Source organism: Spermophilus citellus (assembly GCF_964194105.1).
Source record: "Spermophilus citellus genome assembly, chromosome: 3".
NCBI lineage: Eukaryota > Metazoa > Chordata > Mammalia > Rodentia > Sciuridae > Spermophilus > Spermophilus citellus.
In genome coordinates this window covers 78762789-78789082 of record NC_138184.1, presented here as the reverse complement: position 1 = coordinate 78789082, position 26294 = coordinate 78762789, and the positions used below count along the sequence as shown (strand labels likewise).

The 26294-nt window shown below is 42.2% G+C and overlaps 2 protein-coding genes and 1 long non-coding RNA gene across 5 annotated transcripts in view; 2 read left to right on the top strand and 1 right to left on the bottom strand.

Annotated features, from left to right (window-relative positions):
* Positions 1-17290, top strand: part of RNF10 (ring finger protein 10) — a 36067-nt gene extending 18777 nt beyond the window's left edge. For both annotated transcript variants that reach the window (XM_081283858.1, XM_081283859.1), the window contains exons 5-17: positions 1756-1940; positions 2020-2156; positions 5562-5722; positions 6495-6620; positions 7004-7274; positions 7487-7620; positions 9976-10093; positions 10315-10416; positions 11364-11519; positions 13471-13571; positions 15810-15867; positions 15966-16124; positions 16727-17290. In XM_081283858.1, the coding sequence (XP_081139984.1) occupies positions 1756-1940; positions 2020-2156; positions 5562-5722; positions 6495-6620; positions 7004-7274; positions 7487-7620; positions 9976-10093; positions 10315-10416; positions 11364-11519; positions 13471-13571; positions 15810-15867; positions 15966-16124; positions 16727-16803 (1785 nt within the window). In that variant the 3' untranslated portion in view covers positions 16804-17290. The remainder of the gene's footprint in view (positions 1-1755; positions 1941-2019; positions 2157-5561; positions 5723-6494; positions 6621-7003; positions 7275-7486; positions 7621-9975; positions 10094-10314; positions 10417-11363; positions 11520-13470; positions 13572-15809; positions 15868-15965; positions 16125-16726) is intronic.
* Positions 17291-18252: 962 nt separating this feature from the next.
* Positions 18253-21035, bottom strand: POP5 (POP5 homolog, ribonuclease P/MRP subunit). Of its 2 annotated transcripts, XM_081283865.1 has the most exons (5): positions 20919-21035; positions 20700-20842; positions 19476-19625; positions 19223-19306; positions 18253-19116 (listed from the first exon to the last, which is right to left on the bottom strand). In XM_081283865.1, exons 1-5 carry the CDS (start codon positions 20936-20938, stop codon positions 19004-19006), a joined length of 510 nt encoding a protein of 169 aa, XP_081139991.1. In that variant the 5' UTR covers positions 20939-21035; the 3' UTR covers positions 18253-19003. The 2 variants fall into 2 exon arrangements, with proteins under 2 accessions (XP_081139991.1, XP_081139992.1); XM_081283866.1 differs by lacking the exon at positions 19476-19625.
* Positions 21036-21174: 139 nt separating this feature from the next.
* On the top strand, positions 21175-25936 carry LOC308643740. Its single transcript, XR_014020797.1, has 2 exons — positions 21175-21393; positions 25645-25936. It is a non-coding gene; the product is annotated as an uncharacterized lncRNA (long non-coding RNA).
* The last annotated feature ends 358 nt before the right edge of the window (positions 25937-26294 follow it).

Below are 26294 nucleotides of genomic sequence, written 5' to 3'. Positions count from 1 at the left end.
TATTTGTTTAGCACTGAAGTTATGAACTCTCAGTGTCTCCCTGTCGATCCTAATAGGGAATCTAATATAGACTAAACTTGAAAATTACAAATATTTTTCTTTTCTCTTTTTTAAAATAAGTACCCAACTCTTGGGCTCACTATTGTGAAAATTTATAAAATCATCTGAGAATGACAGAAGGTCTATAAAACTTAATTTTATATATGTATTGGTTCAAAAATATAGCCAGGGGCTGGGGATGTGGCTCAAGCGGTAGCGCGCTCGCCTGGCATGCGTGCGGCCCGGGTTCGATCCTCAGCACCACATACCAACAAAGATGTTGTGTCCGCCGAGAACTAAAAAATAAATATTAAAAATTCTCTCTCTCGGGGGCTGGGGATGTGGCTCAAGCGGTAGCGTGCTCGCCTGGCGTGCGTGCGGCCCGGGTTCGATCCTCAGCACCACATACCAACAAAAGATGTTGTGTCCGCCGAGAACTAAAAAATAAATATTAATTTAAAAAAAAATTCTCTCTCTCTCTCTCTCTCTCTCTCTCTCTCTCTCTCTCTCTCTCTCTCCCTCTCTCTTAAAAAAAAAAAAAAATATATATATATATATATAGCCAGGTATGGTGGCACAATACGCCTGTAATCTTAGCTGCTCAGGCTGAGACTGAGGAATTGTAAGTTTGAGGCCAGCCTGGGCAACTTAACAAGACCCTATCTCAAAAAATAAGAGGATGTAGCTCAGTGGTAGAGCACCTTTGGGTTAATTAGCACCTTTGGGGAGGTGGGGTGTGTGGTGTGGGTGTGTATGATATACACTGATAAAATATAAAGTGAAAATCTTAAAGTGTTTTGGAAATTACTGGTAGATTACTGCTGGACCTTTCTCAATGCCTTTCTATATATGTATCTACATATTTTTTAAAAAAATGATGTCTTGTCATATTTTCCTTTAATGTAAAGCCTCCAGAATACCCATTATGTATTTGTTTCCCTTCTTTCCTTCCAATACTGGGCAGTACTGGGGATTGAACCCAGGGGGTGCTCTACCACTGAGCTACACCCTTCAGCTGTTTTTTATTTTTATTTTGATATGGGATCTTGATAAAATGCTCAGGCTGGCCTTGAACTCATGATCCTCTTGCATCAGACTCCTGAGTTGCTGGGATTACAGGTGTGTACCATTGCAGCCAGCTATGTATTTGTTTTATTAAATCATTACTTTGGTTTTCTTAATGATTTGCTTAAAGTGTTGTCATTTGCCAGTGGCTTGGGAGGCTGAGGCAGGAGGATTGCAGGTTCCAGCCCAGCCTGAGCAATTTAGGCCCTAAACAACTTGGCGACACCCTGTCTCAAAAAAAAAAAAAAAAAAAAAAAATACAAAGGGCTCTGAATGTGGCTTAGTGGTTAAACTAAGTGCCCCTGGGTTCAATCCTCTGGTGCTAAAAAGAAAAGAAAAGGTGCTGTCATCTGTATACTTACATTGTTAGGCAGTTACATAAAGGTGTGTTGAGTGGCTAGGTGCAGTAGCACACACCTATAATCACAGTGACTTGGGAGGGTGAGGCAGAAGTATTGCAAGCTCAAGGCCAGCCTCTGCAACTTAGTGAGACCCTGTTTTAAAATAAAAAGGACTGGGATGTAGCTCAGTGGTAAAGCACCCAGTGCCAAAAAAAAAAAAAAAAAATGTGTGGGGATGAGAGAGGAGAGACTTAACTTTGACAGCTCTTAGTCATTCCAGAAGTAATGAAATTGTGGCATTTTGTTTTAGCGCATCTGTAGCCATGAAGTGCCATCTTGCCCAATATGCCTCTATCCACCTACTGCAGCCAAGATAACCCGTTGTGGACACATCTTCTGCTGGGCATGCATCCTGCACTATCTTTCACTGAGTGAAAAGACCTGGAGTAAATGTCCCATCTGTTATAGTTCTGTGCATAAGAAGGATCTCAAGAGGTAAGATGGAGCTATGTATTGGGTAAGACCTCAGTCAGCCTGCTCCTTGTTCTGCTTCACCTAAATATCCATGTTACAGTGTTGTTGCTACAGAATCTCGACAGTATGTTGTCGGTGATACCATTACAATGCAGCTGATGAAGAGGGAGAAAGGAGTGTTGGTGGCCTTGCCCAAATCCAAGTGGATGAATGTAGATCACCCTATTCATCTAGGAGGTGAGTTCTATTGATTTTGGGGACAGATAATCTCAAGTATGCTCTTTTAAAACTATTGAATATCTTTATAGCGTCAAATATTGAGCCTTTAGCTAGAGGTGGTAGCACACACCTATAATCATAGCTGTTTTGGAGGCTGAAGTAGGGGGATGGCAAATTGGAGGCCAGCCTGGGATATTTAGCAAGATCTTGATCAAAAAAATAAAATAAGGAAAGGATGAGATGGAGGATGTACCTCTGGTAGAATGCCTCTGGGTGGGTTCAATAGTTTTTTTTTTTTTTTTGAGAGTGAGAGACGGAGAATTTTTTTAATATTTATTTTTTAGTTTTCGGCGGACACAACATCTTTGTATGTGGTGTTGAGGATCGAACCTGGGCCGCACACATGCCAGGCGAGCGCGCTACCGCTTGAGCCACATCCCCAGCCCCAATAGTTTGTATTGACAAAAAAAAAAAGAAAGAAATTTAGCCTTTGGGCAAGCTAGTTCCAGCATTTCCAGATTAGTCAAGAATTCCAGTAGGATATAACAAATTAGAATAAATAAATAAATTTTAAAAGTAATAAGAAAGAATACTAGAGTTTGCATGGAGTGGTTTAACTCTGGTTTCAGATTTCTTTCATTCATACACACATCTCTCTCTCTCATTTTTCTTTTTACTGGGCTTTATTTATTTTTTTAATTTGTTTTTAGTAGTGGGGATTGAAGCCAGGGCCTTGTGCACGCTAGGCAAGTGCTCTGCCTCTGAGCTATATCCACAGTCCTTTTTTACGTTTTATTTTGAGACGGGGTTTCACTGAGTTTCCCAGGCTGGCCTTGAACTTCAGTCCTTTTGCCTTATCCTTGTGAGTAGCTGGGATTATAGGCATGTACTCCCACACCCAGCTTTACCAGGCTTTCCCGCACAATGTTTGGTATTGTGCCCAGTCTTGGGGGTTCCATAGTCAGCAAGTCTTGGCACCTGTCATCAAGGAACTCGGTAGTCTAAAAGAAGAGGCCATTGGTAGACACACATAAAGGCCATCAGGATAAGAGTGTGATATGTACATTTCAATCTTTAGGGTAAAGGTGGAACTCTCAATAAATGGTATTGAAACAATTGACTGGTCTCATGGTAAAATATGAAATTAGATACCAGTTTTGTACCAGTCATAAAAGGTACTTCCAGATAGCTTGAAGAACTTAAAGTCCAAAAATTTTAAACCTTAAAAGAAAATATAGGGTTGGGGGGAATGGATGGCAGTCAAAACCTAATTAAAGTGCTGGGTACAGGGGTGCACGCCTGTAATCCCAGCAGCTTGGGAGGCTGAGACAGGAGGATCATGAGTTCAAAGCCAGCCTCAGCAGCAGCGAGGTGTTAAGTAACTCCGTGTGACCCTGTTTCTAAATAAAATACAAAATAAGGCTAGGGATGTGGCTCAGTGGTTGAATGCCCCTGAGTTCAATCCCCAGTCCCAAAGGAGAAAAAAAGAAAAAAAAAAAAAACTAAAGAAAAAAGGGATCCAGACAAACAAAATATTGGATATCTTTTTTTTTTTTTAACTTTGGTACTGGGGTTTGAACCCAGGGCCTTAATTATGCTAAGCTGATGTTTTGACACTGAGATAGACCTCCAGCCCTAAGACAACATTTGATTACTTTATCTTTGTACATTCTTATTTAATATTCTCATTTTTGAACCAGGCTGAAACCATAAATGCTATAAAGTAAGACTGGTTGGTATGTTTGTTTTGTGTGTGTGTGTGTTTGTACAAGGGATTGAACCCAAGTGTGCTCTAAAGATTAATGTCCAGAACATAGAGATGTTCTATAAATTATTTTAACTCAGTGGAAGAATGAGTTAAGCATGTAACACAGCATTTCCCAGTAAAGGAAACCCACTTCTACATATCTGAGATGTCCATCAGATTTGCATTCACTGCCCCCCCCCCCCCCCGCCAAAATATTAGTAACACTGGATTTTGTAAAGAATTGGGAAGGTGGAGGCTCTAGTTCTTGGGAGTGTAAATTAATAACAGGCTTTTGTAAGATTTAAAGATAGTTATAATAGTTGATCTAACATTAGTACATAAAATTCTTAACAATAGGCATGAAGATTTTTTTTTTGTTAGTGTAATGGTGAGAAATTGACAGTAATCTAATGTGTGAAAAGTACTTTATTATAGTTCATCATTGTATACTGGAAGGTGAGGATGGAGTAGATCTGTTTCAACATAGATTTTTAAAGACACGTTGAGAAATAAGCTACAGAACAACATGCACAGTTTATCATTTTTAAGAAACCCTTTTTTCTGAACATGTGTATAAATGTATAGGAAAAAAATTGAAGGCTACATTTCAAATTTGTAAATGGCATCTTTTAAATGGCACCAGGATAGGAAAGGCAAATATTTAAGGCATTTTAAGAGGGTCTCAAGATAACATTTTTTTGTTACCAGAGGTTGAACCCAGGGGTGCTTAACTTTTGAGCTACATCCCTTGTGCTTTTTTTTTTTTTTTAATTTTTTTATTAGTTGCTCAAAACATTAGTGATCTTGACATCATACATTTGATTCAAATGGGGTACATAATCTTATTTTTCTACGTGTACAGATTGCAGGATCACATTGGTTATACAGCCACGTTTATACATAGGGCCATACTAGTGTCTATTGTATTGTGCTGCCCTTCCTATCCCCCCCTCCTCTCCCCTCCTCTCCCCTCCCCTCCCATCCCTGTGCTTTTTTTAATTTTTAATTTTGACAAGGATCTCTCTAAGTTGCTTAGGACCTAACTTAGTTGCTGAGGCTGGCCTTGAACTTGGAATCCTGACTCAGCCTCCCAAGCCACTGTCAAGATAACATTTTTAAAACTTTGTAAAAGTACAGAAAATATGGGGGAAGGAAGTAAAGGAAATCATTTATTATCCTTTTACCTGAAAGTGCCCCAAAATGTTAAATGCAAACTTTTTTTCTATGTATGTATATTTCTATGAGATTGGATTAGAGTGATCTGACATCTGCATTTTTCACAGAATGTAGGTATTTCTCCAAGTCTCACTAATTGCTCTCTTAGAAAACCATTTCTAGTGTCAGAGGAATTCTCTATAAATATTTCATCATGTAGCGAACCATTTGTTATTGTTGGGTTTATGGATTGGTTTTAGCTTTTCTGATATTACATGTAATGCTGTAATTACACATTATACAATAAACATTTGATTACTTTCTCTATTCTCTTAGACATGTGTTATAGGGTCAATTATAAACCTTATTTTGAGATTTCTGTTAAATTATTTTTCAGGAAGTTAGGTTAAATTAACCCCCATCTTAATCCTAGGAAAAAAGGTGCGTGTGAGAAAGTTGTTTAACTACAGTGTCACAAACATTGAGTTTTGCATTTTGTGATGTTACTGACTTTTTTGTAGATGAACAGCACAGCCAGTATTCCAAGTTACTGTTGGCCTCTAAGGAACAGGTGCTGCACCGGGTAGTTCTGGAAGAGAAAGTAGCACTGGAGCAGCAACTGGCAGAGGAGAAGCACACTCCCGAGTCCTGCTTTATTGAGGCAGCTATCCAGGAACTCAAGGTCAGAGGATGCATTAGAAACTAAAAGCCAGAGATGTTAAACCTTTCTATTCAGGGATAGACAGTGGGACCTAGGTACTTTAACCCCACATTGAGGCTAATAAGCCAGAATGGCTAAAAAAGCATTCTGCTCTGGGCTTTATGTTGTAATGGAAAGGAAGAGCTGAGGTTTTTCAAGCTTTTTCTAGAGCTGAAAGGAATAGTTCAAATGATTTTATGCATAGTGGTGTACACCTGTAATCCCACTGGCTAGGGAAGCTGAGATAGGATTGCAAGGTCAAGGCCAGCTTCAACAATTTAGCAATGCCTTAAACAACTTAGTGAGATCCTTTCTCAAATAAAAAGTACTTGGGATAAATCTCTAGTTACCTATCAAATTTTATGACTAATTAGACAGTAGGGTTTCTTAGGTTAGCCCTGCTCTTGGTTAAGCAAGGTGGGCTTTTAGATTTGTTTTTAGAGATGTTTTATTTGAGAGAAATGTGGAGAAAGTATTAGTGCTTGCCCATTTGGGCCTTGGCAATACCTGATGAGGATCCTTTAAGTAGCAAGAATTACCCAAGTGAAGAAGTCCCCCACTTTTTAAAATTTTTATTTATTTGGTGCTGAGGATCGAACCCATTGCCTCATATGTGAGGCAATTGCTCTACCACTGAGGTATAGCCCCAGTCCATTCCATCTTTAGCTCATGTTGAAGGGCCATTCTGAGTCCTTGCTCTCCACATTGAGTATGTTTCTGGAAACTTAGCCTTCTCTGGTCTCTCTGGCCCTAGACTCGGGAAGAGGCTCTGTCAGGATTGAGTGAAAGCAGAGAGAAGGTCACTGGTGTTGTGGCTGCTCTGGAACAACTGGTGCTGATGGCTCCCTTGGCGAAGGAGTCCGTTTTTCAACCCAGGAAGGTTAGTGTGTCCCTGTTATAGTCTTTAAGTGACAGCCATTCTTCAGTTGCTATTATTAAGCTGGTAGGTATTGCTGTGAAACCTCAACTTTATTTGGAGGAGAGTGGACTATGACTATCTTTGGTTTGTAATTTTTTACTGTGGGTATTAAGTCGATATGATAAACATCTAGGGAGCTTCTTATGTCTCCTCCTTATGTCACATTGCTTTTTTAAAAAAATATATTTTTAGTCGTAGATGGACACAGTTTATTTTTTCATGTGTTGAGGATCGATCCCAGTTCCTCACCCATACCCTACTACTGAGCTACAACCCCAGTCCATTGCATTGCTTCTTGAAAACAGGACATAGACTTTCCGTTGACCTAGAGTTTGTTCCAACAGGGTGTTCTAGAGTATCTGTCTGCTCTTGATGAAGAAACCACAGAAGTTTGTTCTCTGGACTCTCATCCTCTTGCTCTCCCTCTGGTAGAGGAAGAGGAAGCAGTATCTGAACCAGAGCCTGAGGGGTTTTCAGAGGCCTGTGATGACTTGGAATTAGCTGCTGACAATCTTGGGGAAGGGACCATTCGTATTGAGTCCAGCCAGCAGGAACCCATCACCAAGCCAGGCTTTACACACCTGAGCAGCTCTCCTTGTTACTACTTTTACCAAGGTGAGGGCCCCCAAGGAGGAAGACGGGGTTTCCTGCCATAGATATGTTTGAGAGGGATGGCCTGGATTTCTGAGCAGACGGTTCTTTCCTGGTCCTGGGGGTTGGATAGCTAGTTGTGCCTTTCAGCATTGGGAAGGGGAGGGGCCTAGCAATGAGAGGGTCTGTGCTGAGGGCTGGCAGAGACTGTTGGTTGATAAAGCTCTTGTCTTCAGCCGAGGATGGGCAACACATGTTCCTGCACCCTGTGAATGTACGTTGCCTCGTGCGGGAGTATGGCAGCCTGGAACAGAGCCCAGAGAAGATCTCAGCGACTGTAGTAGAGATTGCTGGTTACTCCATGTCTGAGGTAAGGGCTTGCCTTTTAGGAGAGGTGGTGCTTGGGAAGCAACATTAAACTAATTTATTTAGAGTAGACTGAGCTGGCCCAAGTTCCTAAACCTTCAAGGCCTTTAGTTGATGTATTTGTGTGCGTGATGGGCTGGGGATCAACCCCAGGACCTTGTGCATTCTAGTGAGCTATACCCCCAGCCCTATGTATTTTGAAGTCTGTTTTTGTTGGTGATGGTGCTGTGAATTGTTTTTTTTTTTTTTTTTTTTTTTTTTTTTAAATTAGATTGTTCTTCCTTAATGTGCCAGCATTTTGGTAAGTCAGTTTTCTATGCCCCCTGCTTCTCAGGTACATTTGTTGTGTTGAGAGATAGATTTCTTCTCATTCCTCATTTATTTATTTAGTACTTGGGATTGGATCCAGATGCACTTTACCAAGCTACATTCCAAGCTTTTTTTATTTTGAGACGGGGCCTTGGTAAGTTGCTGAGGGCTTCTAAGCTAGGATATTTTTTCTTTTTCCTTTTTTGGTGGGGGCTACTGGGGATTGAACTCAAGGGCACTGGCCACCGAGCCTCATCCCCCTAGCCTTATTTTGTATTTTATTGAGAGACAAGTCTTACTGAGTTGCTTAGTGCCTCGCTTTGCTGAGGCTGGCTTTGTGATCCTCCTGCCTCAGCCTCCTGAGCGCTAGGATTACCAGCATGCAACATTGCACCTGGCTTCAGCTAGGATATTTCTTTTTTTTTTTTTTTAAATTATTTTAGAAAGAGAAGGAATTTTTATTTTTTATTTTTTTAAGAGTGAGAGAGGAGAGAGAGAGAGAGAGAATTTTTAATATTTATTTTTTAGTTCTCGGCGGACACAACATCTTTGTATGTGGTGCTGAGGATCGAACCCGGGCCGCACGCATGCCAGGCGAGCGCGCTACCGCTTGAGCCACATCCCCAGCCCTAGGATATTTCTTAAACAATAAGAAGCTGGGTGTGGTAACACACACCTGTCATCACAGCAACTCAGGAGGCTGAGGCAGGTGGACTGCAAGTTCAAGGCCAGCCTCAGGAACTTAGGGAGATCCTGTTTCAAAAGTAAAAAATAAAAAGGCCAGGGAGCTAGGCACAGTGGTGCACACCTATATAATCCCAGCAACTCATGAGGCTGAAGCAGGAGAATTGCAAGTTCGAGGCCAGTCTCACCAACTTAGTGATGCTCTAGGTAGCTTTGATTGACTCAAAATAAAAAGGGCTGGGGTTTTAACTCAGTGGTAGAACACCTCTAGGTTCTATCTTGAGTACCAGAGAAGGGAGGTGGGAATCTTAAAAACAAAGTCCAGGGACTGGAATTGTGGCTCAGTGGCAGAGAGCTTGCCTCGCATGTGTGAGGCACTGGGTTCAATCCTCAGCACCACATAAAAATAAATAATAAAAGTATTGTGTCCATCTACAACTAAAAAAAAAAAAAAAGTCCAGAGGGAGTAGTAGCTCAGTGGTAGAACTCTATACATAGCATACCAGAGGCCCTAGGTTCAGTCCTCAGCACAAACATACAGAAAAAAATGAAACGAAAGAAAAACCCTGAAAAAATCTATGGAGGCTTTAAGTTAGGTATATAGGCTTGAAATGCATTTTTAGCTTAGCAGATATCTGAGTTATGGTCTTATAATTCACATATGTGAATTTTTTTCCCTTTGGATATTATCCTGTATTGATGATAAATTTATCATATGCCTCAAAATAGAAACTCTTTGAGTACTATCAGTTTTTTTCAAATGTGAAGAAAAAAAAACTAAATTGATGGGCTTCTTTGTTTTAGGCCACACTTTAGTAAGGAAATCTGGTTGTTTTCTTTTGCTTTTGGTACTGGAGATTGAACTCTGCACTGGACCACTGAGCTACATCCGCAGCCCTATTTTGTATTTTATTTAAAGACAGGGTCTCAATGACTTGCTTAGCACTTTGCTGTTGCTGCTGAGGTTGGGTTTGAACTTGCAATCCTCCTGCCTCAGCCTCCCAAGCCATTGGAATTACAGGTGTGCGCCACCACGCCCGGTGGGAAATGTTTATCTTCTTTTATCTTCCCTGTTCTCTCCCATCAGTTGTGGACCCCAGGCAATCGGAAACAGCTGATTAGATTGTTACCAGGCTGAATTTACTCACTTGTAGCACAAGCAAAAACTGAATTTAGTTGCTTTTTCTGCCTGACTGTATCCATAGTTTCTGCTTTGCTTTTCAAAAAGATGGTAACTTGAGAACTACTCTTTAAGCCCAGTGCTGTCTGTGAGTGTATGTATACTGTTGGAAATCTGAGTTGGCAGCCTTTTCTCTCAAGAGTTAAGTCACACCTTACTGGAGTATTGGTCACTTTTCCCATGTAGGATGTTCGGCAGCGTCATAGATATCTCTCTCACTTGCCTCTCACCTGTGAGTTCAGCATCTGTGAACTGGCTCTGCAGCCTCCTGTGGTCTCTAAAGAAACCCTAGAGATGTTTTCAGGTGAGAACACCCATTTTGCTTTTCTTTATAGTGGGTATGGGGTTCAGGGACTTTGGAAATCATGCTGGAAACCAAAGGTGGGCAGTTCCTCCTGAGACACCTCACCCCATTCATCTAGTTCAGCTCAGCCCACTGGTGTGGGCTTAGCAGCTAATCAGCTGGGAAGAGTTAATGGCCAGGTGGTTTGGGATCTGCCTTCTCACAGCTTGACCAACCCACAGATGACATTGAGAAGAGGAAGCGTCAACGCCAGAAGAAGGCTCGGGAGGAACGCCGCCGAGAGCGTAGGATTGAAATGGAGGAGAACAAGAAACAGGGCAAGTGTAAGTTCAGGAGCTCTCAACAAGGCTCTGTGACCAGGAACCAGGCTGCTTGTGTTCATGTCTCGCTCTGTCATTTGTTCCCTCAGTTTTTACCTAGGTCATGAAAGCCTCCTTTATAGACTCATTTGATAAATTTAATGAGTTCATATGTGTCACAATGTGCATAGCACATAGTACATATGGAAATGAAATTCACCTTGGCATAGTGAGTGACAAAAATCTGTTCCAGGGAAAGGAATTGAAACTCTGCTGAGAAAGCTGGGGGCAGTTATCCCATGTGATGTGTAGATCATGGATCTTACCTCCTAGCTATTAAAGGGAACAGTGCTGGTGAGTGCCAGAAATGTCTAATAAAGTAGAAACTTTGAAAACCAGGAAATGCATGCAGGAAGTTAAATTTGAGAGCTCTTGTGTCAGTAAGCACAGAGTATTCTGATCTGGTTCTCCTGTGTAAGAGAATCCACTGGATTAGTGTGACCCACAGGCCTAATTATCCATTAGAAAACAAGGATTTGAGTCTTTGGGTAGGGAAAGGACTTAGTTATTGTGATTCCACATGGTATGACAAACACTAAATTTTACTTCTCAAACTGTGCCAAATATATACTTGAGCTTCCAAAACTGTGTAGATATTTGGAACATGTCTTAAACTTGGAGAAAACAAATGTTTACAGAACAGGATTTTTTTTTTAACATTTTTATGGAAATATTCAAACAAGCAGGTAGAGAGCACCCCATATTTATCGTCCACCTTTTATGACTAGTTAGAACAAGCATTTTTATATTAAAAACGTATTATTGGATGGCAGTTGCTATAAATTGAGTTGTTAAATTTCTGTCTACATCTTTCAGAACCTTGAGGTTGTTTATACATACTGGCTTTCCTCGGCTGTTGGGAAAATTTGAGGAATTGTAAATGGTCCTAGTGTTATTGTCTTCCTTTGCAGATCCAGAAGTCCACATTCCCCTAGAAAACCTACAGCAGTTTCCTGCCTTCAATTCCTATACCTGCTCCTCTGATTCTGCTTTGGGTCCTACCAGCATCCAGGGTCCTGGAGCCCTCTCCCTTTCTCCTCTTAGCAGAAGTCCAGGTTCCCATACAGGTAAATAACTATTGAGATTTAATATATTCAGCCACTGACTAGACTTTAGGTCACAGCTGCTTAAAGGGTTTTACTTAATCGGGTGGATGATAAACATGGGGTGCTCTCTTCAGGCAGATGACTTTTACTTGGGTAGTTCTAAACTACATCAAATTCTTGCCATTTGATTTACTTTTTACGTTGACTTTACTTTTTCTTTTTTTTTTTTTTTGGTAGATGAACACAATACCTTTACTTTATGTGATGCTGAAGATCAAACCCAGTGCCTCACACATGCTAGGCAAGCGCTCTACCACTGAGCCACTCATCCCCTGTACTGACTTTTTATACCTTGCCAACCTCTAAAAAGCTCAAGGTAGCCAGGTGGTGGCACTTGTCATCCCAGTGACTGGAGAAGCTGAGACTGTAGGATTGCAAGTTTAAATTCAGCCTCAACAAAAGTCTTGTCTCAAAATTAAAAAAAAAAAAAAAAAAAAGGCTGATGATATGGCTCAGTGGTTAAGTGCCCCTGCGTTCAATCCCCAGTACCAAGGAATAATAAAAATAAAACCTCAAGGTAGCTCACTATGTAGGAAATTTACTTTGACCCAGCTGTTTTACCTCTAGTGTTCACATTTGGGATACTACCCTTTGTTTTAGCCTCTTTGTATGTATTTCTTTATTGTAGTAGCATATATAATAATAATAAAGAAGAAATGGCCTACAGAATCTATTGATAGGGAAATGACTAAACTGTAGCATTTATGCTATGAAATACTTCATATTGAAGAAGAAAATAATAGCTGTCTTTATGAACCATGGAAAGATAAAAGGAAGTTGTAGAGGGCTAGTTGTAGCTCAGAGGTAGAGCATTTGCTTAGGATGTTTGAGGCCCTGCCTTTAATCCATGTACTGCTCAAAAAAAAGTTGTAGAATTTTGTGGGTTTTAAAGTAACAAAGCATTTCATTGTGCATTTATCTAAGTGTATAGAATATTGGGACAGGTACATTCCAGACTAGTACTCTGAGATAAGGATTGAAAGATTTTTCAAAGATACCTTTGTCTTTTTTTTTTAAAGGTGGACACAATATCTTATTTATTTTTTATGTGGTGCTGAGGATCGAACCTATTACCTAGTGCTCTACCGCTGGAGCTATAACCCCAGCCCTACCCTTGTCCTTTTTAAAGTAAAAAAATGAACACACACACTCACTTTTTTCTTATACAAAAATGTATTCGTGTTTCATTTTTGTCTTTTTTTTTTTTTTTTTTTGCAGTTCTGGTGATTGGCTCCAGGGCCACATATGCTAGACAAGCACTCCTAAGTATAACCATGTTATGAAATGAAACACTTAAGAGTTATTGACCATCATTTTAGACATCTCTTTTTTTGGGTGGAGAGGGTGCATGATTACTGGGAATTGAACCCAAGGGCTCCTAACCACTGAATCACATTCCCAGTCTTTTCTATTTACTCTTTTTATTTTGAGACAGGGTCTTGCAAAGTTGCTAAGGCTGGCTTTGAACTTGGCGATCCTCCTGTCTCAGCTTCAGCTGGGATTCCAGGCATGTGCCACCATCTGTCGTGAATCCTAACCAAACATTTCCACATTATTAACTGCTGGCTGGAACATAAAGGCTTATCTAATTAAATTTTATCACGTTTCTTTGTGGAAAAGTGTAGCATTTCATAAGAAGGGTTATTCTTGCTGTAGGAACAGATTCTACCATGACTTCTAGCATTATAACTGAAGCCTTTTCTCTCCCTCCACTGATCACTGATGTAAATAATCATTAGTGTTCTTGGCTTTGGAAAAACATGGCAGAATTGAAGATTGGATCAAGGTTCTTTTTGGCCAGGGATGGGTGGGTTTTGGTAATTATTCAGATCTGACTCAAGGGTTCATCTCGTCATCTCATAGGTGCTAGCTTTTTGGAACTTATATAATCAGGTGTCTGGTTCTTTTTCAGACTTTCTGCTGACCCCTGTGTCACCCGCTGCCAGTCAGGGCAGTCCTTCATTTTGCGTTGGGAGTCTGGAAGAAGACACTCCCTTTCCTTCTTTTGCCCAGGTAATAATTTGCTTGTGAAGCAGCCCAAGGTATTTAACATGAATTCGGCTGCTGGTTTTTCTGGGAACCTCATCCAAGGATTACTGTTCCTCATTCTTTTTTTTTTTTAATTGGTTGTTCAAAACCTTACAAAGCTCTTGATATATCATATTTCATGCATTAGCTTCAAGTGTATTGTTCCTCATTCTAATAACAGCTGAACCCATTTAGTCCTTTGATAGGTATGAGGGAAATTGCCTGCCTCTTGGAGCTGTATGCCACCAGGAGTGGCTAAGAGTAGATTCTGTGGATATCCCCTCTGTTGGAAGGGAAGGGCCTTACAGGCTTAAGCTGCATTGATTCTAATACATAATTGTCAGAGGCTTTTTTTTTTTTTTTGGTAACAGGGATTGGATCCGGGGTGCTTAACCATGAGCCATATCCCAAACCCTTTTTATATTTTATTTAGAGGCAGGGTCTCATGAAGTTGCTGAGGCTGGTTTTGAACTTGGGATCCTTCTACCTCAGCTTCCCAAGCTATTGGGATTACAGGCATGTACCACTGTGCCTAGCTTATGGAGGCTTTCTTAAGAGGGAAGTTCTTGGGTTTAGTCTCAACAATTACTATAGACTTACCCAGGAAAGAGGCCAAGAATAGCTGAAAGAAAAATCTTGAGTTTTAATTATTAAAAAAAAAAAACCAAAACCCACTACATTGTAAACTAGACACTGTCCTAAAGTCTAGGGAATACATCAATTAATTTTAATGATTCTCTAGTTCTAGGATCTCTTGTTCAACTGGTATTTGTTACATAAAATAAATCATTCCTCTGCACTTTGAGAAGGGAAAGTTTATCTGGGTTATCCTGTAACTAGCCAAAGCAGCATCCTTATGGAGCAAGGTGGGAAAACACCAAGCTACTGAGATTGGATGTCAGATCACTCTGTTAAGCAAATATTCACTTAACATGCTAACCTTCAGCATTCCTGCATCCATATAACTAAAGATGATGGACAGACACCCCTGTAAGAAGTTACTGTTAATTTCTGTGGGGCTAGTTTGGAATAATTTCCTTAACAGTTCTTAGAGAATAACACTTTTCAACTTACAATGGGGTTACACATAATAAACCTATCATAAGTTGAAATACTGTAAGTCAAAAAAATGCATCGTAATCTCCTGAACATCATAGCTTCCCTAAAAACATGCCCAGCTTATAGTTGAGAGCAGAATCATTTTATAATATATTGATTGTCATCTTTGGTGTCATTTATTGTTCCAAAGATGAAAAACAGAATGTGTATACTTTGCATCATTATAAAGTCGAGAACTCCTTATTAGATTCATCTTAAGACCTAATGTCTGGGGCTGGGGATGTGGCTCAAGCAGTAGCGCGCTCACCTGGCATGCGTGCGGCCTGGGTTCGATTCTCAGCACCACATACCAACAAAGATGTTGTGCCCGCTGAAAACTAAAAAATAAAGATTAAAAAATTCTCTCTCTCTCTCTCTCTCTCTCTCTTTAAAAAAAAAAAAACAAAACAAAACAAAAAAACGTGGCCTTGACTGAGATGAAGCCAGTTATCCAGAGACAGAAGGGTTGTTCTGATTTACTATACTTGGAAGAATTTTATAGGTCTGTGGCTGAATCTGAAAGTTAATGATTAAGCTATTCAAAAAGCAAAGATTAAAAGGTAATGAATGAGGGGCTGAGGCTGTAGCTCAGTGGTAGAGTGCTTGCCTCACAAGTGTGAGGCCCTGGGTTCAATCCTTAGCACCACATAAAAATAAATAATATTTTTAAAAACCCTTTAAAAAAAAAAAAAAGTAATGAATGAGTGTTTTACTCTTTCAGGATAAAATTGAGTTTTATAGCTTTAAATAACTGAAGTTCAGTAGCCACATGGTTTTAAAACTGGAGGGGGTACGATGTTGCTTGTTCCAACATTTTGATGTTTTTAGGGGTTTCAAGGAGAAAAGGAAAGTTGATTAGAAAAAGCATTTCCAGCTTGAGCATCTGAGTAAGAAACGCTTACTCCTTCTGTGTGGTATTCTTTACCTGTTTCCCAAAGGAGCAGATTGGCCTTACCACTTTGTGGTTTACACAGGATAATAATGGATGTGACTGAAATAGTATATTAATGAGAAAAGATTTCACAGGTGATGGTTGGTTCTGTGCCCTCCTAACCAGTTGATGTCAAGACTGGTGTCTGGAAAAGAAGTTGAACTAAAAACTTACCTCATTTTCCACTTCCATAGATGCTGAGAGTTGGAAAAGCAAAAGCAGATGTGTGGCCCAAACCTGCACCAAAGAAAGGTGAGGAGGGCCTGCTGGTGAAGGGCGAGTTTGTCCTCTTTTCATTAAAATGCTAGTTCATAGGAGTGTAACACTGATTTTTTATTTTTTCCCCCCAGATGAGAACAGCTTAATTCCTCCTGCCCCTGTGGACAGTGATGGAGAGAGTGATAACTCTGACCGTGTTCCTGTGCCCAGTTTCCAAAATTCCTTCAGCCAAGCTATTGAAGCAGCCTTCATGAAACTGGACACACCAGCTACTTCAGATCCCCTCTCTGGTAAGGGCAGTGAACTGGAGTTCTCAACACAGGACTCTAAAAACTTACCACACAGGTGCTGCCATTCCTGCCTGTACTCGGCAGCAAACACTACCAACTCAAGATTCTAAGTGTAGGCAGGATCTACTCTCCACTGTCTTGGAAGAAAAAAATATCCAAATTTTCCTTCTAGGCCTCAAGAATTTATTTGGGTTGGTAAACAGGTTCTGACAAACCAAATTAGTTAATACTTGACTTGTTGAAGACCTAAACTGGTCGACCAGTCTATAAAAGGTAATTCATAGATGTGTAAGTCAGTATCCACTCTGGTACTCACGATTAAACAAGAATTACAAATTTATGGTGTGTTTTATATGTCCCTAGCATTGTGCTAATTTCCCGACAACCATATTGAATAGGTGTAACTTAGAGTTGAGAAAGCCAGGGCCAGGGAGGTAGCATCAAGACAAATATTAGTATATGCTATGACTGGCATTTGAGTTCAGAAGTCTAATTCCAGAGCCTGTACTTTGGCTGACATTGAATGTCTTGGTAATGGAAAGGCCAGGGAACCAAGATGGCATTGTAAATTAAGTGAGCCTCTCTTTTCTGTTTTCCTTTAGAAGAGAAAGGAGGGAAGAAAAGGAAAAAACAGAAGCAGAAGCTCCTGTTCAGCACCTCAGTTGTCCATACCAAGTGACACTACTGGCCAAGGCTACCTTCTTCATCTGGTTTTCTTTTTTTCTGTGCTTTTGTTTTGCTGCTGTAATTTTAAGTATTTGAGTTTGAACAGATTAGCTTGGGGTGGGGGGAGGGGGTTTCCACAATGTGAGGGGGAATCAAAAAATTTTAAATACAGTGTATTTTCCAGCTTCCCGTCTTTACACCAAAATAAAGTATTGACACTCACATGAGATCTCTCCCTGCCAAAGCTTTTAGTTTGTTGCCAGGTTAGCCTTTTTGATCCACGTGTAATTTAACCCCAAACAAGTTTTGAGCCCCTTCAGCACCCCTTGGAGCAGCCCAAACCACAACACTGCTCTGCTGTGACATCATGTGTCAGGCTTCCTGGTCTCTCTGCATACTATTAGTTGTCTTTTTAAAAATGGTTGAATCTTTCCTACCTGTTCAGTTCTCTTTGTTAAAGAAACAGAGGGATGGGAATAAAATGGATTTGGGACACCCAGTTTGAATTGAAGTTTTTCTTCTGACAAATGGCCAGGGTGTGGTGCCAGACTTGAGTTGGCAGCTTGATGGACACTTGCCATGTGTGAGGGAGTTTTGCCCCTTGAACTTGGCTTTGCTTTAAAAAAAAAAAAAAAAAAAAAAAAGTTGTCACTAAGAAAGCCTTTGGGACATCTCTTCCTTTTGGACAAGCTTATTTTGACAGTAGCATGAATTATAGGAAAGAATCCGGCACTCCTGGAGAGCAGGCTAATAGCCAGGTCACCAATGCTTAGCCTCTTTTATCTAGAGCAGCTCCATCCTCCCAAACCCTATACCGATTGCTGGGGGTAGAATCCAAGGCATCATGGGCAAGTGGCCTGCCATTGAGCTCCTAGCCAGCCCTTTATTTTTTTCTTGCTAAGTTGCCCAGGCTGGCCTCAAAATTGGGATCCTCTTGCCTCTCTGCTAGCAGGAACAGGAACAATAAGCATTTGCCACAATACCCAGCCCTAGAGCAGCTTCCTATGCCTGGGTTTTAGCTCAGTTTGAATCTTTTTGCTGCTTAAAAAAAGTGACCTCTAGGTATAATAGAATGAAGACAAAGTTGCAATAAATCACCTGCACAAGTAACACTGGGGTTTTTTGTTTTTTTAAAGTTCTGTTTACAGGTCAGCTAGGCACATTATTTCTAGATTAAATAGAATTGTGCAAACTCATAGCAGCTAGCATGGACTAATATCTCTGGTATGAGGCTTAAAGCTGAATTTAGCTTTATCAGTTTTGAGAAATCCTGGGTCAAGGAAGGTGCTTAGCCTTAGATACGGGGTATATTGAAGTAAATATCACAAATCTTAATAAAGATTTTCTATTAAATGTGATGGTGCATGCCTATAATCCCAATAGCTTCTATAGAGATGTGGCTCAGTGGATAAGCACCCCTGGGTTCAATCCCTGGTACCAAGAAAAAACAACAAAAAAAAACCTTCTGTATCCTTTTATTATGGAGAAAAGAGATCCTAGAGATGTCATTAGGAGGTAGCAGGCTAAATGTGGTCACAAGACTTTTACTCCTTCCTATGAGTGTGGCAGTCTCTTCTGGTGTTACGTTTAAGGCCACAGGAAAAGAGTGGAACTGTAGAAAACTGAATTTGGCAGATGCTCTAGGGCCATGTAAATAATGAGGGCAAGTGAGGCCAGTCTCCAAAGTGCAAAAGTGTATTTCTTATCAAGTCACCTGATTAAATATTGGGAAGGAATCTGGTATTTATAAAGCCAAGATTAGATCAGCTATAGGTCTGCACAAAGTTGAGTTGCTGTCTTTATTTCTACTTCACGTGACATGTTTTGCTTAAGATCCAATTTGGGGGTTGAGAGTACAAAGCCTCAAGTGGAAGGTTAAAATACCACAGAGGGAGTTAAGTCTTCTCACCAAGGTCAGGTTGTAGATGGGGAGACTTGGCCACACATGAATTCTGTAAGCCCTTTTATAATTTATAGCATTGTTTAACCAAGCAATTAGATACAAAAATGTAACTAGAGAGCCTTTACAACCTGCAGACCAGGATCCAAGGGATGTTACATAAAGGTAACTTAAGTCCTCCATTTCAAGCTGGTTACTTGTCTTCTGGTTGGTAGTCTTCCAGTTTGGAGAACTGTATGTAGATGCTGTGCCTCCTAGAATGTTCTGTTTCCACAAGTAGTCCTGAACAGCCTTCTGTGTGGCAAGCAGAAGTTCACTCCATTGCTTCAGCAGCCTCTTCACCACCACTGTCTGAAAGCTCTTCCTCACCAGAATCCTCTAATAAACAGCTTCTTGTGACAGACTTTTGGATGGCTTCCCGCTCTCCTGGAGAAAAGCATACAAACCAGGGATGAAGGGTGTCTTTGGGAGCATCTCTTATTCAACTGAAGCTCAGTCACTGCTTGGTAGGCACTGAACTAGTGTTGCTTACCTTCATCAGTGCAGTTCTGCAACAGGATCAACAGCTGTCTCCTGTTGTACTGAATCAGAAACTTCTGACAAGTTCTAATTGTACCTGAAAGAGATTTTGTGGTCAACAGCTTGTGAAAGGTTTCTAAAAGAGATAGGCAGAAGTATCTTGTTCTCAATGGGTCAGCAGGAAGCCCGCCCACCCATTTGTCATGATTGATCTTTGAATCTGTCACCTACTAAAAATCATCAGCCATACCACATGGCACTCCTACCTCCCACATGTAAGGTGTTGAAAAAACAAGGATAACGGTGTCCTTTGTTCTCCAAGTACGTAATGAAAGGAAGAGCTGACCACACGAGCTGATAGAATTCTTTTCGACACCGAAGTAGCACTATTCCAGTATAAGCATTGATGTATCGAACTATAAATAAAGAAAAACTTTTGGAAAACCTTGGATTCACAGTAGATAACAACCTTGGGAGAAAAGCCTATGTACCAGAGACTCTTCTAGACAAGTGGCACTTGGGAGGATGCATCAGTAAAAAATGGATCCCTGAAAGAAAACCTTAGGACAAACCTTTATTTATGGAGAGGCATTGCCTTGTACACAATGAATGGTAAATGAATTTATTTAAAATACTCTTGTCCCTGACCAAATAAATGGGATGGGAGAGGTCCATCCTCACTGGGCAGAGGGACCCTTACCTGAAAAACAGGTGGTTGTACTACAATTGGGCTCTATAGTTTGTTTTTGGTGGTGGTACTGGGGATTGAACCCTGGAGTGCTTTACCACTGAGCCACACACCCAACACCCTGTCCTTTCTGGGTATGTTTATTTTGAGACAGGGTCTAGCTGAACTGCACAGGTTGGCCTGAAACTTGGGATCCTCCTGCCTCAGCCTCCCAGGTAACTGGGATTATGCTGTGTGGGTTCTTTCAGTAGCCAGATGAGTCTTCACCTGTGATGTCTACATGCTTTTAATTTTCCAGAATTCAAGTTTGGGTTTAGGAAGGAAGAGAACTGTAAACTATGTGGTACTTGTTGGAAGAAGGGCCTCTGCGTGGGCTCGTTCTGCATTTACATACACAGCAATCGAAGTCTATATTAGTCTTTCAAGGTTTTTCCAGGTGTGTGTCTAAGGGGGTAATTGTGACACATTCCGTGTGGTGTCAATACATCCAAATAGTAGCTCTTATCAGGAGTTATATATGGTTTCCCTCAATTGTATTAAATTCAATCACAATCTTCAAGAGAAGTCAGGTACAGAAAAGATTCTTGTCCAAAAACCCAATGCCTTCAGGTCCCCACTCTAAGCTCTTTGTCCAATTTCCGGTTCCTAGCGATCTCCCGCTCCGGGTCCCAGACGCCCAAAACCTCCAATACAAAGGATGGTACACGGACTTGGTTGCTTCAGGGGTCGCTCGCGCCCCTTCTTTCCCCATTCTACGGCGCCTGCCTGCTCCAAATCCCGCCGTCCCCCAGCGCCCTCGCACCCGCGAAACCAACAGAGCAGGCGGCTGAGCCGAAAGTCCCGTGTACGCGGGCAATCGTGTCCCGAAAAAGACCGCCCAACACTCGGTCCTCCAGACTCAGGCGACAGCGAGGGTCGTCAGACACCAATTCGCAGAGCAGGTACCTGCAGCAGACGAGAAGGCGGTGAGCGCGAGGTGGGGCTCTGGGGGCCGGGCGGGGGTGCCCCAGCAGCCGCTTACCTGTGCTTGAAGCGCACCATGGCGGCTTCACCCCAGCAGGCATGACGTACACACCGGATGTCGGTCCCGCCCGTGGTCAATGGGAAGTTGGCCTTCTCGGCCTCGCAGCCACTCGCAGAGGGAGGCAGGACGGGGGCGGAACCAGGCCCTTGAGAGGCCGAGTTCTGTGTCAGTCTCCTCAAAGCCCCGCCTTCCCTTGCGCTTGTGAGGGCGCGTGAGTCCTCGGAGCCTTCCTAAATTAGTTTGGGGGCGGGACTCGGCAATTGAGTGGCTTGTGGCCGTGATGGGTGGTTTTGCTCCACATCCGGATTTACAGTTTTGGTGTCAGCCGCCGTATTTGGTGCCCTTGGGACCCTCCGGTTCAGTTATGTATGCCATTATATTCTGTCCCCCAAACGGACGGTGGAACTTTTGAGGCCAAAATCTTAAGGCCTGCCAAGAATTAACACTCGGGAAATCTGACTCTTATTTTCAGGTTAGAGCTCGATTTTTCTTCGGTACAATTAAAAGTTATGTTACTATTTGGGCTTTTCAGCAGTCTTATGAAGGTGGGTGCTTTAGTAACATTTTTGTTAGCAAAAAACAATATATAGTCATTGTATTGTCCGGATTTTTAAAATATTTATTTTTTAGTTAAATAATACCTGTATATAATTTATTTTTATGTGGTGCTGAGGATCGAACACAGAGCCTCGCGCATACTAGATGAGCGCTCTACCGCCGAGCCGCAACTCCAGCCCATATTTCCGGATTTTTTTTTAAACTATACACAAATAAAATAAATTCCCAAAGTATGGATCAAGGACCACTGAGACCACTCAAGGAGTCCCCAGCTTCAAAATTACTTTCATAATAACATTAAGATGTCATTTGGGGCTGGGGATGTGGCTCAAGCGGTAGCGCGCTCGCCTGGCATGCGTGCGGCCCGGGTTCGATCCTCAGCACCACATACCAACAAAGATGTTGTGTCCGCCGAGAACTAAAAAATAAATATTAAAAAAAAATTCTCTCTCTCACTCTCTCTCCTCTCTCACTCTTTAAAAAAAAAAAAAAAAGATGTCATTTGCCTTTTTCATTCTCTCAAAATGGACAGTGAAGTTTTTTCCAGAGGTTGAGTGACATGTGATGACACCATTGCTCTGACTTCTAATGGAATTGTGTATTTATTTTAAACATTTCTCAGTTTTAGGAGATGAGGATATAGCTCAATTGGCAGAGTGCTTGCCTTGCATGCACAAGGCTCTAGGTTCAATCCCCAGCACCACGCACACAAAAAGTCCAATGTTCATGGTAAATATTGATAGAAATAGCCCGCAAAAAAAAAAAAAAAAAAAAAAAATCCTTTGGAATCCTCAGTAAGACTCTATAGGAATCCTGAGACAAATAAAACACTGAAGAATAGAGGATCATACTATTTCTTTCCTTTTCATGAAAAAAAAATGTATATGGCATATTCTTACATGTACAACTAAATGAATGTCTATGTGTGTGTAGACTTCTTCCCAGTCAAAGCCCTTACTAGGAAGGAACTACTGCCTTCTATTACAATAGATTAGTTTTGCTTGTTGAACTTTATATAAATAATTTACAGCATGTTTTGTGTCTGGCGTATTTCATCCAACATCATTGTAAGACTCGTTCTTGTTTGACTTATCATATCAGTTGTTCTGTTACAATATTCTTATGCATTATTACATTGTCTGAATGAATCACTGTTAAGTTAGTCAATATCCCCTTGATGGACGTTTAAAACATCTCCAGATTTTTTTTGGTTACACCCAATACTTGGATGGATAGCCGTGTAGCTAGCCGTGTAGCTAGCTAGGTCTTTACGTCCACCCCTATTTGTCATGACGCTCATTCTGTGCGGTTCAAGAAGAGAGACAGGTTTCACAACTGATAATTGACAATCATCCCCTACTCTTTTTTCCACCGGAAGGAAAAACGTGAGGGTAGGTGGTAGCGCTGTGTAGGGATCAATGACTGTAGAACTACCTCATGATCCAGAAACACGATCTCCAGCGTCCTCTGGTCGGCAGGGGGCGCCAGAAGCCCTCTGCGGAGAGCTCAAGACCCAGCCTGACTCAGCCTGAGTGTCTAGCTTCCTACCTCCCTAAAAATACCCATCCCTAACCCTTCTCAGCCTTCGTTCCTTTAATCTTAACGCCGCGTTTATTTTATAGATGCAATTGGGGTCCAGAATAGAGTCAAGTATTCAATAAGGAGCAGGCGCAGAATTCGAACCCCAAATCTTCCGACTCCAGCGTCCCTAATCCCATCTATGCGACTGTTGTCCTCCGGTGCCCCGTTTCACCATCCACTTGGTGTAATAAAATGGAGCGATGGCATCGTAGGTTCCAGCCCCTCTTTCTTCACTTACTAGCCAGGTGCTGTCGAGGAGGTTAATTCACGTCTCTGGATCTCAGTTTCCCGGTCTCTGCAATAGGTTAATAATAGTGTCTATTATTAGTAATTATTAGAATGGAAGTTTACGCGGGATTACACGGGCACTGTGCCCGGCACCATGAACGCATAATACACGCTGTTTTGAATGAACGATTTACTCCTGATGCACAGCACGGCCCGGGGAGCAAACGCGGGTTCGGTCTTTGGTTCTGAACCAGGTCCGGCCCCTCCCGGCCCCGCTGGGGTGCAGACGCGCGGCGGCGGAGCAGCCTCTCAGGATAATTAGCCTGCACGGCTCGGGTTCCATCAGCCGCTAATTACACGTCTCCTAATGAGGCAGGCGGCTGTTTGCAATCACCCGGGTCCCCGCCGCGCGGCGCGGGAGACCGCTGGGGACTCCGCCTGCGGAGGAGTGGAGGGGCGGCGGCCTCCCGGTCCCCAATACGCCAGTCTGCCCCCTCCTGGTTCCCATCCCTTTACCTGGCATTAGGGTGAGGAAAGGGGCTGAGGCTTAGAGAAGTGAACTTGAGCATGATTCACTCCAGAATAGGTCGGTCTGAGCCTGAGCCGGAGCTTGTGCCCTTAACAGATTCATCTGCCGCCTGGATCAATGGGGTAGTTGCTATTATTACTCTTTATTACAGTCGTAGATCCTAAATCAGATCAGATAAATGGTGGTGGTGGGGGGCGGAGCTGGGGCTTGGAAAACTTCCTTTGGATTCCTCCCCTCCTGCCCGTCTGAGAGTTCCTGCTCCCATTTACCTTACAACTCACACAACCCATTTCATAGGCTGGAAAATCTGGAGCATTCCCTAGGAGGCGGTTGGGGCAGCTGCAGTTAGGTGAGGGTAGGAGGCTACCAGGGGGCAGGAATGTTCCCTGGGTCTTCTGATGTGGGGTCCAGAGTAGCTGCTGTTCTTCATGCTTGTCTCCTGCAGGGCGGTTTACTAGGCTCTCACGTGTACCAGGCACTGCACTAAATACTTTCTGGGTGTGACTCCATACCCATGAGGGTTAGAAAGGGAAGTGATTTGCCCAAGGTCACTGTAATTTGGGCCAACTTCTGTCTTACCCCCAAACCTGTGCTCTTATCCCCTTATTCTCTACTCCCAACTCTGGGATGTCCAGGAACTAGAAGGATGTTCAAGGAAGGAAGGTCTGATCTGGTGCCATTCTAAGGTGCCTTTGGCATCTAGGAAGTCCCTACCAGCATCTGGATGCTGCCTTGGAAAATTGGTGGCAAAGGAAAATTGAATCTGCTTCAGCATTTTGGAAAGCAACCACTGCTCATTAGGGGCTCCTGCTCCTCTAATCCTATCAATCAATTTCCTGTAAAGACTTTTGACCGGGGGCCTGGGGAGCCACCACCTCCTCCAGGTTGCTGGAGCAGACACAGCCCTCCCTGAACCTCAGAGATAGAACATTGCATCTCACTCAATCCCACCCCTGTGTCCTGTGAGATTGGCTCATCCAAAAACTAATTGAGAATCCAAGGGCACTGTTGTTTGACCCAGCAATTTCTCCACCAGGAATTTATCCCACAGGATTCTTGCACATGCCAGAGGACAGGTGAGCAAGGATGTATCTTGCAGCATTGTTTGCAATGGCAAAAAGTCACCTCAATGTTTATCAGAATGCGTAGTGATTGGACAGCTATGTGCCAGAGAGTGTTGTAGACACTTTGCAAAGCTTGATACATTTGTCCTTGCAGCTACCTATAAAGTACATACTTATTTCACTGCAGTCCTGGGAATCAAACCTAGGGCCTTGCACATGCTACACAAGCATTCTACCACTGAGCCACACTCAAGTCTGTACTTAATTTTACTAATTCCATTTTACATATGAGGAAACAAAGACTCAGAAGAAGTAACTTGCCCAAGCTTCTTGAAGCTAGAAGCTCAGGGCCATGGTTTGACCAGGAAGACTGTGTTTGTAACTATTATTCCATAGAGCTTTTCTGACTTTTTTTTTTGCATAGAACATTTCCAAAAGGTGACACAAGAAATTGTTGATGGTGGTTACCTCTGGGGAGAGAAATTAAAAAATGTGCATTAAGAAGAGGGACTTGCCAGGCAAAGTGGCACATGCCTATAACCCCAGGAGCTTGGGAGGCTGAGGCAGGAGGATCTTGAGTTAAAAGCCAGCCTCAGCAAAAGCTAGTCACTAAGCAACTCAGTGAGACCCTGTCTCTAAATAAAATGCAAAATAGGGCTGGGGATGGGGCTCAGTGTTTGAGTGTCCCATGTTCAATCCCTGGTTCCTTTTGTACCATTTTATTTTACCACATTGTTATGCACTGAATGTTTGTGTCTTCCAGCTCCCACCAAATCCTTGTGTTGAAATCCTAACCCTCAACATGATGGTATCAGGAGGTGGGGCCTTTGGAAGGGATCAGGTTATAAGGGTGCAGCCCTCAAGAATAGGATTCGTGCCCTTATGGAAGAGATGTCAATTGCTCTCTCACCCTTTCCTGCCATGTGAGTGCACAGGAGGAAGACACCACCTATGGACCAAGAAGTGGGCCATCATCACACACTCAATCTGCTGGTGCCTTGATTCTGGACTGCCGGGTGTCCAGAACCATGAACAATAAATTGATGTGCAAGCCACCCAGTTTGTGGTGTTTTTGTTATGACCGCCTGGACAAATGAATGGGCACGTACATGTTAATTCCACAATTTTTAAGAAGTTACTGACCCCCAGCTTAAAAGTATGATATTACTAATGTTTACCTCCACTCTGGAAGTGGGCACTATCCTATCTCCATTTTCCAGATGAGGGAGCAGTGCTGTGGGTGGAAACCTGAAAAGGGGAACTGATTCTGGAGCCAGTGCCTCATTCTCCTTATTCACATTAGTTCCCTGGGCCTGGAGGGCTCAAGGGAAGAAAAGTGGTTATAACATGGACTCTGGAACCAGCTTGCCTAGGTTCTAGTCCCGACTCAGCCACTCATCAGCTGTTTGACCT

What these genes read in the sequence shown, in the direction of transcription:
- POP5 (XM_081283865.1), bottom strand. Translation starts at nt 20,938, where the DNA reads ATGGTGCGCTTCAAGCACAG. An exon ending in ATGGTGCGCTTCAAGCACAG is followed by an intron (nt 20,843 to 20,918) that starts GTAAGCGGCTGC and finishes CGTCTGCTGCAG; the next exon opens with GTACCTGCTCTGCGAATTGG. An exon ending in CTGCTCTGTTGGTTTCGCGG is followed by an intron (nt 19,626 to 20,699) that starts GTGCGAGGGCGC and finishes CTTTATTTATAG; the next exon opens with TTCGATACATCAATGCTTAT.